At 45.7% G+C, this 13,092-nt stretch overlaps 2 protein-coding genes and 1 non-coding gene across 3 annotated transcripts; 1 reads left to right on the forward strand and 2 right to left on the reverse strand.

Annotated features, from left to right (window-relative positions):
* The first annotated feature begins 520 nt into the window (after nucleotides 1–520).
* Nucleotides 521–3,014, forward strand: LOC100838265 (UDP-arabinopyranose mutase 1). Its single transcript, XM_003562260.4, has 4 exons — nucleotides 521–975; nucleotides 1,818–2,068; nucleotides 2,159–2,327; nucleotides 2,429–3,014. Exons 1-4 carry the CDS (start codon nucleotides 634–636, stop codon nucleotides 2,774–2,776), a joined length of 1,110 nt encoding a protein of 369 aa, XP_003562308.1. The 5' UTR covers nucleotides 521–633; the 3' UTR covers nucleotides 2,777–3,014.
* A 3,324-nt stretch (nucleotides 3,015–6,338) lies between these two features.
* On the reverse strand, nucleotides 6,339–6,410 carry TRNAD-GUC. The gene has a single exon. It is a non-coding gene; the product is annotated as a tRNA-Asp (tRNA).
* Nucleotides 6,411–6,604: 194 nt separating this feature from the next.
* LOC100838871 (ultraviolet-B receptor UVR8) lies at nucleotides 6,605–13,092 on the reverse strand. Its single transcript, XM_003562262.4, has 9 exons — nucleotides 12,863–13,092; nucleotides 11,743–11,997; nucleotides 10,979–11,172; nucleotides 10,836–10,883; nucleotides 9,488–9,560; nucleotides 9,044–9,215; nucleotides 7,862–8,293; nucleotides 7,540–7,731; nucleotides 6,605–6,963 (listed from the first exon to the last, which is right to left on the reverse strand). Exons 2-9 carry the CDS (start codon nucleotides 11,993–11,995, stop codon nucleotides 6,885–6,887), a joined length of 1,443 nt encoding a protein of 480 aa, XP_003562310.1. The 5' UTR covers nucleotides 11,996–11,997; nucleotides 12,863–13,092; the 3' UTR covers nucleotides 6,605–6,884.

Here is a 13,092-nt window from a genome sequence, read left to right on the forward strand (position 1 = left end):
ACGAACATCAGGAGCCAAAGTACAAAGAGTGAAAATAGGGGCACAATATTCGACATACTTTAAAAATAGAAAATAATCTGAGAAATATTGGTAATCAAGATCGCCTTAAACAATATTTGGAAGCTTTTAATACCTTCCGATATTGTAACGGGTAAAATTAAACATACCAGTATCAGACGAGTTAAGACTATTTGCTATTTCGACCGTATACGTTTTCGTAGAGATATTGTTACCATCGGAAAGTTAAATCTATTTTTATCAACACAGAAATAAAACGTTTCCGTCAGGACTCAGGACACCTCTCTCGTGCGCCGACAGGTCTCTCCATGTATTTTTGGACGTATCAGAAAATTCAACAAATCTGCGATCGACGTAGCCTAAAAAAAAAGGAAGTAGCACTGCTGGAAAAAGGAAAACGGAAGGAAAGCGGGGCCAGGCCAGCCAGGGCAGAGAGGCGTGGCTGAAGAAGAGAGATAAAAAGTCTTCTTCCTCCCGGAGCGTTATATAAACCCCCTCATTCTCCCCAAGCCCAAACCCACACACACACACACACACACTTTCCTCCGCTCGCCTACAGGAACAGCCGAGATCCACGGCGCGTGAGATCGCGAGATCCAGCCGGCAGCTGCTGCAATGGCGGGGACGGTGACTGTCCCCGGGTCGTCGGTGCCCTCCACGCCGCTGCTCAAGGACCAGCTGGACATCGTGATCCCGACGATCCGCAACCTCGACTTCCTCGAGATGTGGCGCCCCTTCTTCCAGCCGTACCACCTCATCATCGTGCAGGACGGCGACCCCAGCAAGGTCATCAAGGTGCCAGAGGGCTTCGACTACGAGCTCTACAACCGGAACGACATCAACCGCATCCTCGGCCCCAAGGCCTCATGCATCTCCTTCAAGGACTCGGCCTGCCGCTGCTTCGGCTACATGGTCTCCAAGAAGAAGTACGTCTTCACCATCGACGACGACTGCTTTGTAAGTTCCCTTCCCTCTTTGCTTTGCTGCGCAACTCGAATTACTCTCCTTGCCTGGTCGATTTTACTAGTAATTCGGTCCAATTCTGTGCGGATCTGATGGTAAGCTTGCATCTCGGGCCCGGATCTGGGTCGCGCTTGTTCTAGTTTGACCAGATCTGGCTGGATCCGATCTGGATCTAGGAACGCCCGATCAGTCATTCAAACCATGAGGTGCAGGTGTAGGTTACTAGATCTTGATCCCCCAGCATATTTTAGCATAGGCCGTTTCTGGGAAAACAGCAAGCAGCCTCCTGGGTTGCATTGGATGGTAGATAATCCATGAAAGTGAATTTTTTCGTATGGTTTCTGTGATCATAGGACAATTATGTTCTTCGTCTGATGCATGTGGTAGGTAGTCCATTTGTTAGATTTTGTCAGTTCGTTAGCACTTTGTCGTTACAGGGGAGGGGTCTTTTTCATTTGGTTAGAGGTCCTAGTTTATGTGATCCGGTCGTGGCACACGAGTTGGCAGATTCAGTTTGTCATGTATTAACCAAATCCATTGGGAGGCTCTAGTGTGACCAGATCTAGGACATTTGCTTCAGATCCGAGTCAACTGGTAAGCACCCGTGAGGTCAATTTCATGTTATACTTATCTGAAATTCACACTGAAGATGAACACATTAGAATTTACTTTCAGAGATCCGCACACTTTGAACAATTTTACCAGTAGTCACTAGTCAACCGTTAGCCGCAGTATCTAGTAATCTTGCAGTCAGATGGTTCACTTGTTAAATATGTTTAATCATTATAGCTTATTTGTTGCTTCGACTGAACTGCATTGCTTCTCTTTGTAAATAGGTTGCCAAGGACCCATCTGGCAAGGACATCAATGCTCTTGAGCAGCACATCAAGAACCTCCTTAGCCCATCCACCCCATTTTTCTTCAACACCCTGTACGACCCATACCGTGAAGGTGCTGACTTTGTTCGTGGGTACCCCTTCAGCCTTAGGGAGGGTGCCCCCACTGCTGTTTCCCATGGCCTGTGGCTCAACATTCCTGACTATGATGCACCCACACAGATGGTCAAGCCTCGTGAGAGGAACAGCAGGTACCACATTTTCGTCACACTGCTGATCGGCTAATCAGCAACTGTTGTCTTGCATAAAGAAATGTTGTTGATCTCTTATCTTTTGTTCAGGTATGTTGATGCTGTCCTGACTATTCCAAAGGGAACCCTTTTCCCCATGTGTGGCATGAACCTTGCCTTTGACCGTACTCTTATTGGCCCTGCAATGTACTTTGGCCTCATGGGAGATGGCCAGCCTATTGGTCGCTACGACGACATGTGGGCTGGATGGTGTGTGAAGGTATGTGTATCTTTGGAAAGTATAATTGCAAATCAATTATATCCTCCATTAGCAGTTGTCTAACTTCAGACATGAAACTAATCCTATTATGTAAACTACAGGTCATCTGCGACCACTTGAGCCTGGGAGTGAAGACTGGCCTCCCATACCTGTGGCACAGCAAGGCTAGCAACCCCTTTGTGAACTTGAAGAAGGAGTACAAGGGCATCTTCTGGCAGGAGGACATCATCCCGTTCTTCCAGAACGCCACCCTGTCAAAGGAGTGCGACACTGTCCAGAAGTGCTACATCTCACTTTCAGAGCAGGTCAGGGAGAAGCTTGGGAAGATTGACCCTTACTTTGTGAAGCTTGCTGATGCCATGGTCACCTGGATTGAGGCCTGGGATGAGCTGAACCCATCTGCTGCTGCTTCTGAAGCTGTTGCTGAGAATGGGAAGGCGACCAAGTAGGTTGATGCCATGGTCAGCTTTTGGAAGTGAAGAGTGTATGGTTGGGGCCTAGGCCCCCCTAGATATAGCTCTTTTTGAGAAGGAAGAGATTACTGAAGCAGCTTTATAATTCTTTGTTGTTGTTATGCTGGTGGTTCTTTTGTAGCTGGAAAAGGATTTGTTATCATTTACATAATTCAAGACAATAATAATAATTTATCATGTAATTCTGAGAATCAAAGCACCCTTGGTTGTTATAGTGAACTCTTTCAGTTGAATATGGATGACTCTTTTGCTTGTTCTATGCCTTTTTGTTTATGCCATTTGCTGTAGCTGTCATCTGTTCTTGTGGTACTGCCTTTTCAAAGTTGGAAGTTCGTGACTTCCTAGCTGCTCTTTATCGCTCTTGCTCACATTTGGAGTACATAATTTGGAAGGAAAAGTGCTCTTCTATTAAGAAAATCAGTGGTAGTCATAGCCAGTCGTTTGCCAGTGTTTTAGGAGGAGTTGTTCACCGCAAAGCGAACTTGCGGCGAATCCAGTTTCTGTTTCATACTGTGGCACCGATCGCTCCAAGTCTGGAACAGCTCCCTTTCCATGAACTGATCTCGGTGGCTTGTTGGTACTTATGGTGGGAACTCCCGGCGGCGGGTACAATATCATCCGGTTCCAACGTCCCATTGGGCATAAGACGATTTTTTCTAAAGCATTGGATGTGAAACAAAGGGTGAAGTCGATCAATTGGATCAAACCTCCATAGAACTATGGAAAGGTTAATGTTGATGCATCTTTTGACCCAGATTTATTCACTGGTACTTCCGGTGCTGTTATTTGGAATGAACATGGCGCCATGGTGGGCTGTGCAAATGAGTGCTTTGATGACGATTGCTGAGAAGAGCCGCTCGCGTCGCTCTCAGGGCGACTCGGGCGGACCCCTAGACCGCCGCCGCCCCGGTCTACCCTGCACCCTCCTCTCCCCTTGCCGCCGCCGGAGGAAGCCGGGCGGCGGGGTCGTCTTTTCTACCTCGGCTCCCCTTGTGTTGTGCAGGCAGCGGCGAATGCTCCCCAGTGGCGGGCGCTACTGTGGAGGCGGCGGGCTCTTGGGGCGGTGTGCGAGTGTCCTCTCCGGTGAGCCAGGAGACCAGCGGCGGCGCGCAGGCTCCTGCGTGGGCGCGCGAGATCTGGCGGCGGCGGGCGGTTCCGGGCTATTCGGTTCAGATCGGACCGGATCCAAGCCCCTCATGCCTGCTGCTGGGCTGCGCTGCCCGGATCTGCCGCGGGCTCGGCGAGATCCGGCGTCCGTTGCTCCGGCCGGTGCAGGCCTCCTTCGACGGCGGCAGCGGCCCTTCAGGCGGCGCTATGGGTCCGGCGGGATGTCGTGGTGGCGTGGCGTCTCCGGCAACTTCATTATGGCATCTCAATGCGGCGTCCAGACTTGGTCAGGTTTGAATTCTGCCGGTGTGGCCCAGGGTAAGCCGTTGTGGCGGCGTCCCCGCGTGGTGCGGTTGCGATTCTGGTGCTGGTTGCGGTCTTCGGCTAGTCGGATGCTGTGTTGGGTTCAGAATCGTGTTGATTGCCGGTAGATAGGTGTTTGGGCATGTTTGCTCCGGGTGAAAACTTGCAGGACCTTGGTCCTTGCCGATGGCGACGATGCCGACATCATTGTTTTTTTTTTCGGAGGCTTCATCGAGGAGCTTTTCATTCCCTCACTTTTGAGGTCTTCCGTTTCCGGGTGAAAACCAAAGATTTGCCCATGGCTAGATCAGGCGACGAAGGCGTCTTAACGTCGTTTTCCTCTTGGGGTCGTCGTCGTGGAGACGATGACTCTTGGTGGCACCCGGTGGTGTGCTTCTTCCAAGGTGGAGCATCTCGTCTTGGGTTTGTTGGAGGTTGGGTGGTTCTTGTGTTGCTTAGGTTGTTGATTGTGCCCGGCGAGAGCGTGCATTTCTTATCCTTTGGTGTGGTCTCGGCATGTGATACCTTTCGCCTTCATTGTCGGCACGTAGGTGTTGTGTTGTATTCTCGGTGGAGTGTGGTCCTTCGGCTTGCCGACGGCAAGTGGAGGTATGATCTCGGTTGTGTGTCTCCCTTGGACTTTATCTGCGGCACATTGGCGTCATGGTGGGTCTCGGTGGCGCACGACCCTTCGACTCTGCCGGCTACGAAGGTGTCGTGGTGCATCCTCGACTGTTTGCTTCCTTTCGGCTACAAAGACTACACAGTGTTGGGTGGGCTCGGCAGATCGACGCCTTTTGACTGCATCGATGGCGCTCTTTATCGTGCATTTCTTTCGCCGTTGGCATGTTCAAGAGTCTAGGTTTTATTTGTTATGTAATTTCACAGAACCACACTTTTGTGACAGTGGTCTCACAAAATTACAGTTGTTGCTAACAGTCTCACAAAACTACAACTCTTGGGGTAGAGAGTCTCAAAAAACCCTAATCTCGATGATTAGGCGGTTTGATGGTGTTTCTGACGACCCGGACCCACAAGTCAGTTGCCACGTCCGCTTCCCCGACCTGTCTCCAATGCCACTCGGGCCCACAAGTCAGTTGCCACGTCAGCCTCCCCGACCAGTCTCCAATGCCACGGCCTACAAGTCAGTTGCCACGTCAGCCTTCCCGACCCGTCTCCAATCCCACGTTGTGAGCCTGGGTCGTCAGAAACACCATCAAGCCGACTAATCATCGAGATTAGGGTTTTTTGAGACTCCCTGCCCCAAGAGTTGTAGTTTTGTGAGACTGTTAGCAACAAATGTGGTTTTGTGAGACCACTGTCACAAAAAGTGTGGTTCTGTGAAATTTCCCCAGCTGTTGTTGTACTTGTTGTATCCCGATTTCTTTATTTAATTGAAATGGTGTGCAGGCTCGATTTTGCCTGCCGTAGTCCGCTTCAGAAAAAAAAAGTGCTTTGATGACTGTCCCGATGTTCATGTCGCGGAAGTTGCGGCGCTTTGGTTTGGGATGGCACTGACACAACATTTTCGACGTCGCAGGTACGGATAATCTGGAGGCCTAAAGTGCTATGACCCATGGTGGGAGGTCACTATGTACGAGGATTATGCTGATATTATTCTGGAGTTCATATCTGGGTTGAACACTACAATCAGGAGGCTAACCTTATTTTTGATTAACTTTTGAAAAAGAGTTATTTATGTCGATTTTAATTGGTGGAGGATATATTTTATCTTTATGGGTTGAAAAGAGGTATGGCTAACAAGCGCAGATAGGCTGGAGAATTGAAGAACCATCGCTATAAAACACGCTCTACCCTTTGTGACGTCCATTCATCTATCCCCGAGGATCCTGCTTCTCCAACATCAGTAGGTCTTGATTGATCATTGGGAAGTCATGCTGCGCTCTGAAATCAGGTTGCAATTCTGGACAGGAAGGAAAAGGAACACTGCAAAGCTAAGGATCTTTTTTTACCTTCTGGAGTACTTACGTAACAGTTGGCGGGACTGGAAAGGATTTTGTATCAGCTAGGAGACCTGATTACGCATTGACCTTAGCAGTCCGTATTATATTATCAAAAAAGCTAGCATACATTACCATAGTCTGGAGGGGGAGAAAACAAAAGTTAGCGCCGTTGCCGGGGATCGAACCCGGGTCACCCGCGTGACAGGCGGGAATACTTACCACTATACTACAACGACCTTGTTGACAGACGATATATATTTCCTTTCATATAGAATTAAGCTATCACTATCTTGGAATGACTTTGCTGTCCAAGCCCCTCCAGACCCCCGGCAGCAGCCAGCATATACCGATCACGGATCGTTATTCTCATCACTCGAACATGAACAAGAATAACAACTGGCATCTGAACAACGCATGCCATCCCAGCGAAGGTCCGTCCAGCTGTTGTGCAGCTTATGAAATTTTACCAACAACGAGTTTGCATCTACAATTTTGTTCAGTTAGCAACGTACAGGTTTCAATTTGTTCTGCAAGCCACATGGAAAGTTGGAAGTTTGTGGTTTACATACAGAGCGCCTCCTCTAATTCATTACACTTGGGAGACACCAATGAGGTTTTACAGTCACGCAGAAATCAGTTCCTACTTCCCATGAAACACAACAGAACTAGTGCTTGAATCAATGTATATCGTGCGAAGCATCATCACTACTCTAACCGGCTTTAGCCTCAATCTCTTCAACCATGTGCTTTTCCAGGAATTCACAGTCCCCTTGCTCGACCAAATGTTCCCTGTAAATATGTCAAAAATAAGTGACGCCAGTGCACAAAACAATAACCAGGCCCGATAATGTGATGAACGAAAGTTCCTATGAACAAAGCTGAGACTCTTTACTAAAATCTTCTTTCCAGAAACTAAGTTCCAACAGTTGCCTACTGACTTTATAGACCTAACAAGCTGTATGCAAAAAGTTGAGTCTTAAATAGAAATATGGTTGTGCTTACTGTCACTTTGCACTGGTATGCAGAACAGAATGAAACATGCCAGTGAACTGAGCCTAGCTCAAGTGGTGTGGTTCTTGTGGTGGAATTAGCCCACCCAAGTTCAAGTCCTAGACTTGACGTGGGTGCTCACATTTATCTGATTTATTTCAGGATTTAACCGGCGCTATTCTACCCGGCGGGTGACTTCGTCAATCTCTCAAGAACTGCCGGCTCAGTCACTCGGAGGTGCTCATAGGGGTAGGGTGTGCGTGTGTGCGTTCATAGGGGTGAGTGTATGCGTGTGTGTGAGCGTCTGCGTTTGTACTATGTTTCAAAAAAAAAGAATGAAACATGCCACATATTTCTGTGTTCATACGGTCATACCTTAATCTCTCACACAATCGTGCCAAGGAATCAGCTCCAGTTCTTGATGCAACATCTTCAATTATCTGAGCATTCGACACATTTACAGTCTCCGCTAGCTTGAACTCACATAGCTCTTTTAAGGAGGATGCATCAGTTAGGACAGCCGAATGGCCACCACCTGCAGCAAGTCTCCTCACCTCTCCAACACACCTATAGCAAAGAAAAGATAACTAAGACCTAGAGTCGCACAATGAAACAATGACGGTGATACTGGAGTACAAATGAAGCAAAGATTACATGTATCACACATGAAAAAGAGGGATGGAACTATGCCACCTACCAATCAACTGGAGAGGGGTACCAAGCATAAGTAGATTTCTCATTAGCCGCCTGACCATAACTATTATAACCCCATCCATATATACGGCCATCTTTCATAGATATAAGCGTGTGGGAATGGCCACAAGTAACGAGCCGGACACCTGATGGTATGACCAGGACTGGAATGTTACGAAGTAGCATGTCAGATCCGTTAAGAGCACATGAAAAGAAACCACTCTGAGGTCCGAGTCCCAGCTGGCCCACATGTCCTCCGCCCCAAGCATATAGGGTTCCACCTTCAGTTACAGCACAAGAGTGAACCCCACCACAAGACACATCCCCAGCTACCATTCCTTCAAGGGCAACAACTCGCCTTGGGATTAGTTCCTTGTCTCCAGACTGAAGGGACCGATGCCCAAGCTGCCCCATGCTTCCAAGTCCCCATGTATATCTGCAAAATTCAAAGGTTATAAATAGAAATAACCATGAACCTGTTAGGCCTGCATGAAGGCTGAAGATCAGAAGCTGTTACGAAATTGACTTCACATGAAGGCTTATAACATGCTACAAATATTTGTAATGCGCTTAGATGCCATTTATACATAAACACAGTTTCCAACACAACCTTGACAACTGCCATCTCTTTTAATATATGCCTGTTAAAGTTTAGAAATTATAACGGAGTAGAAGAATTTTACACAACAAGTTCATAATTACCGATTCCATCTGAAAATCGCATTCTACGCATATTGATAGTCAAAGTTTGAAAGGTTTAACTACATGGATTCTAAACCGATATCTATTTGCGGACAGATGGAGTATATGATAAAATCCAAGATAGCAAATAAATAACTCAGCAAAACAATTGATAAGTCATTAACTCTAGTAACGTAATACTTTTGAACTTCTAACCACAAAGCACATGACACAATATTTTTGTTGACAATGATGGCATCTTTAAGATGCAGAGAAATACAATGGTTTAAGCAGTAGCAAAGCTGATCTGAGACGGTAACGATGCAACTCATCAGTTCGCATGGCACTAAGCTAAAAGAAAACAATTGTCGGCATTTGCTTAACAATTCATGCTTCACACTGGTCATGGTTAGTCTGCCATAAATCAAAACCTTTTATTTAGCCAACCAAAAAACCACACAACTTTCACTGACAGCAGAGATCAGCGTCCTTTGGGATGACTTACACCTCCCCATGTTCTGATATAGCAGCTGCATGGTACTCTCCACATGATACTCTAACAATCTTCACTAGCTCAGGTGCATCATCAAGGAACCTTGCATAAGCATTTAATACACGAGCCCCCTGCAGTCCTTCAGAAGTACAACCTCTGCCAAGCTGACCATACTCATTGTAGCCTGGTTAGTAAGAAAGTAGTATGTATCTTGTTAATAGATAGAAAAGAAAAAAACTGGGTGTGGATCCTGCAGCTTGTTTCATTAAAAAAAGAGATCCACAACAAGCAATCTTGATCGACTAAGCGTTAGGTTCTGGTCACTACTAATCGACAAAGTTTGCACCAAACCCCAAAGCTTCACAGTCCGGTATGTAGGCTGGTACGTCTTTCCTAATGATTTACAAGTAAAATATGGTCAGAAAATTAAAAAAGAACTTTTTGCCATGGACATACCCCATGCTTGCAGCACACCATCCTCTGATAGGGCCATTACATGAACAGCTCCGCAAGAAACCTGCAGAATTACCTGTGAAGATATAACTGATATTTCAGTATACCATAAGTTCACCCCCAAAACAAGCATTACAAAGACAACATTGTCAGTGGCATTTAATTTTGTCCAGAGTTGCTCCCTCTATCCAAATCTATAAGGCCAATACAGATTTCTTTGCTAAACTTTGACCGATCATTAGACTAGTAGTATGAGGTTATATGATGCAAAATTAATATCATTTGATTCGAATTGGAAAATATTTTAACTGTTGTACATATATGTTAAATATTATTTGTCTAATAGTGGTCAAAGTTTGGAATAGAAAATCCGTGCTGGTCTTATATATTTGGACGGAGGAAGTATTTGTGACGGTGTTATATTAGCCAAAGCTAAGCCTAATATAGCAATCTGCACCTATAACTCTTAAGAATTAGTGCATGATAAGAACCTCAAGTTAGCAACACCCATCAACCTAGTCCACTTATTAAGAAGCAACTTTAGGCATGGATCTGACATAAAATTTCAATATTTTTCCTCCAATCTGGTTCTTATGAGGTATGTAAAACTTGAAGGCCAGGAGGTACAACTAGATGCAGATTGCAAAACCAAGAAAACACACGGCCATGTGACTAAACAGCATACAGATTATCTACATTTCCTTTTAATGATCACATTTGTTTGCTGAAAACAATACGCAGAAGAATAACAAAAAACACATATAAACCTGCTGGACATGCAGTAGAAATTCTACTAGTGTCTTATTGGTAAATCTGGTCAACTTGTCCCATTCCAATAAGACATTGGGGGTACAAATAGAAATGAATGATACATTCCTATACAAGGTCATATGGCATATCCAATTGGTATCGTATCTAAACATGTTTGTTCTTCTAATGCAGACCGTTGGCATAATTATCTTGTTTACTTTATGTCCAATTGCAAACGCCCAACCATCATGTGCCTTCTTGACTACACATCAAGACAGACACAGAGGGGCTTGGGGTTCGGCAGGAGCAACTGGGTTGCAGATGCTACTGCCTGGCTATGATGTCATGTAGTGTCTTGTGTTTGTATTTGTGGGGTGCCTCACAGGGGTTTGTATATAAACTCTCTTTTCCCATCAATATGTCGACACACAATGCTTGTGTGTTCTATGAGAGAAAATAACTTTCTGGCCGATTGAAACAGGTAGGTAAAGAAAGAGGAAACATCAAACAAAGAGGATAAGAAGAAAAAGTATGTGTGACTAAACATGGTTGGCTGAAAGGCCTGTCAAGCGACGAATGATCCACTGTAATGAAACTTTACCGTATTTGGTGCAAAAGCTCCCCAGAATAGGCGAGGGTAATCTGAGCCCTGCAAGGATAATGCAAATGCTGAGTGTTTTATCAATTAAAGTTGGTTCTGAATCTAAAAGGACAGAGTCACCAGTAAAATTAACATAGGAAAACCTGATTTTGTCCCCAAACCCAGAGCCTGCTTTTCGATATGGTGCCATCATTTTCTCGAGGTTCAGCAATAGCAGCTGTACAATGTGCACCACATGACACTGATTTCACAAACTCAGTCTCAATTGCATTAACCTTTTTAGGTTCCTTTGCACTCTCCTCTGTCCCATCTCCCAACTGGCCAAAGTCATTAGCACCTGCAAGTTTTCATGTTGAATGTGAACTATTATTTTCAGCCAAAAAAATAAAGTCATTGTTTTCATCCAGTAAATCTGTGACCTTTCACCAGTGGCAATGAAGCACTATAATAGATTGATAAAACATACCTATGGGCTAACCATCAATGAGCTTAGCACATATAACCTTTTGAAGCAAATACTAGGTACTTCTTTTATACCAAATTATGAGTACAACAAGTTTACTCGATAAAGGTGAAAATCGACCAAAACAATAATCATAGTAAGAACAAACAACAATGCAGTAAAATTAAGGAAGTACAACTGATAAGACTGGTCTGAGAAAGAATGCCTAGGTAGTGTGAGTGTGACAGGTATTCAAGAACAGAGAGAATATTTCTTTTATTACTAAGGCAACTACTTTTACTAGAATCTAGCAATGACACTATGACAGCAAGCGTTACGAGAATAATAACTCAATATTTCAGAAATCCAAATATAACAGTGACAACATTAACAGCAACAATTTAACTTGAAGTTAACATTCATCAATTTGCTCCTTTGTAAGACAGCCAATCGAAAGGGACATACCCCAAGTGAAGAGTGATCCGTCAGAAGCAACTGCAGCAGTGTGCTCACGGCCACATGCAATATCAATCCATCTGAGATTCTCACCATCCCTGCATTTGAACAGTTTGGGAGGTAGGCTCTTGGGGATCCTCAAGTGGCGGTCCTTGCCCTTCCGTGCAGTCTGACCACTCTGGTTATACCCCCATATATATATTGCACTCTTTGTTGGCACACCGACAACACGCAGGTTGCAAAGCACATCATCAATATCCATTACTGCTTGTTTAGGAGCCAGAGCATACAAGAAACAAAGTCTGATCAAGAAAACAAAGCGGCAAAACAATGCAAATTATTCTAGAGGTTGCAATTTTCTATTCTATAGTGCTAAAATGGACGATCAGGAGTTCCACATTTCTTGCAGGTTATCTACAAAGCCATGCACTGGATTCGGCTATGGGCGTTCCTGCTCCCTGCGCACGAGCGGGAACCTTTGGCTATTGGATGCACCCGGCTGGAGAGGATCTCACGGGATATCTTCAACCGTGCTGGCTGGCGGCCTACTAGACGACTTAATGCATAGACTCGCTATGTTTGATTTATTTCACTGGCTTATCTTTGTATCCACGATCTCCGACCGCTGAATTATACAACTCATTACAACTTTGCAATAAAATTGGCTGTGTGCATCACTTGATGCAGAGGCCCGGGACCCTCCCCTTTTCGAAAAAAAGAAGTGCTGAAATGGACACCTTAGCTAAAGGCGTCCACCTTTGATCAATATGTAAGCCTTCCTCCACAGAAATCCTCTACATTCACATCTTTTTTCTTTTCAGGTGCTCACTAGTCACTGATGAGGCCATTCAACTGGTTAATTTGCAGTAACTAATCAGAAAGGAACTAGAGCTACAATATTCACTGGGACGCTTTTACAGCAATTCCGTAATTGCAACCACCAAATCAGTACTTCGAGTCACGGGCGGAGGACCCAGTAGGGCAAGGTAGGGCGGCCTCCCTACCTTGATTTTTGCCTCAGTTACGAATTGGGGAAGATTATGAAACGGAGATCTAAAGGGCGGAATCCGTTCGTGGGGTGATGGGAGGAGAAACGGTCGGGAGCGAGAGAATCGAAGGGGAGATTAACCTGCGGTGGAGGCGCTCGAGCGAGGGGGAAGACGAGCTAGGGGGCTCGGGCGCTCGGCAGCGTGATGAGTGGCGGCGCTCGCGCGAGGAGGAAGAAGATCCGCGGAGCGAGGATGCTGGGTCGGTCGGCAAGGAGACCAAGGAGATGGGAGGGCTGGCCGGCTGGGCAAACTAGCCAGGAGGAAATGAGAATAACATGATTAGCTTTCGTGTTCCCGGATTCCGGGTAGG

Source organism: Brachypodium distachyon, chromosome 1 (assembly GCF_000005505.3).
Source record: "Brachypodium distachyon strain Bd21 chromosome 1, Brachypodium_distachyon_v3.0, whole genome shotgun sequence".
Lineage (NCBI taxonomy): Eukaryota > Viridiplantae > Streptophyta > Magnoliopsida > Poales > Poaceae > Brachypodium > Brachypodium distachyon.

Excerpts from the sequence above, each read along its gene's own strand:
- LOC100838265 (XM_003562260.4), top strand. The coding sequence starts at position 634 with ATGGCGGGGACGGTGACTGTCCCCGGGTCGTCGGTGCCCTCCACGCCG. Across the intron at positions 976-1,817 it reads CCATCGACGACGACTGCTTT|GTTGCCAAGGACCCATCTGG; the intron begins GTAAGTTCCCTT and ends CTTTGTAAATAG. Across the intron at positions 2,069-2,158 it reads CCTCGTGAGAGGAACAGCAG|GTATGTTGATGCTGTCCTGA; the intron begins GTACCACATTTT and ends TCTTTTGTTCAG.
- LOC100838871 (XM_003562262.4), bottom strand. The coding sequence starts at position 11,995 with ATGGATATTGATGATGTGCTTTGCAACCTGCGTGTTGTCGGTGTGCCA. Across the intron at positions 10,884-10,978 it reads GGGTTTGGGGACAAAATCAG|GGCTCAGATTACCCTCGCCT; the intron begins GTTTTCCTATGT and ends TTATCCTTGCAG. Across the intron at positions 9,216-9,487 it reads TGGTGTGCTGCAAGCATGGG|GCTACAATGAGTATGGTCAG; the intron begins GTATGTCCATGG and ends CTTACTAACCAG.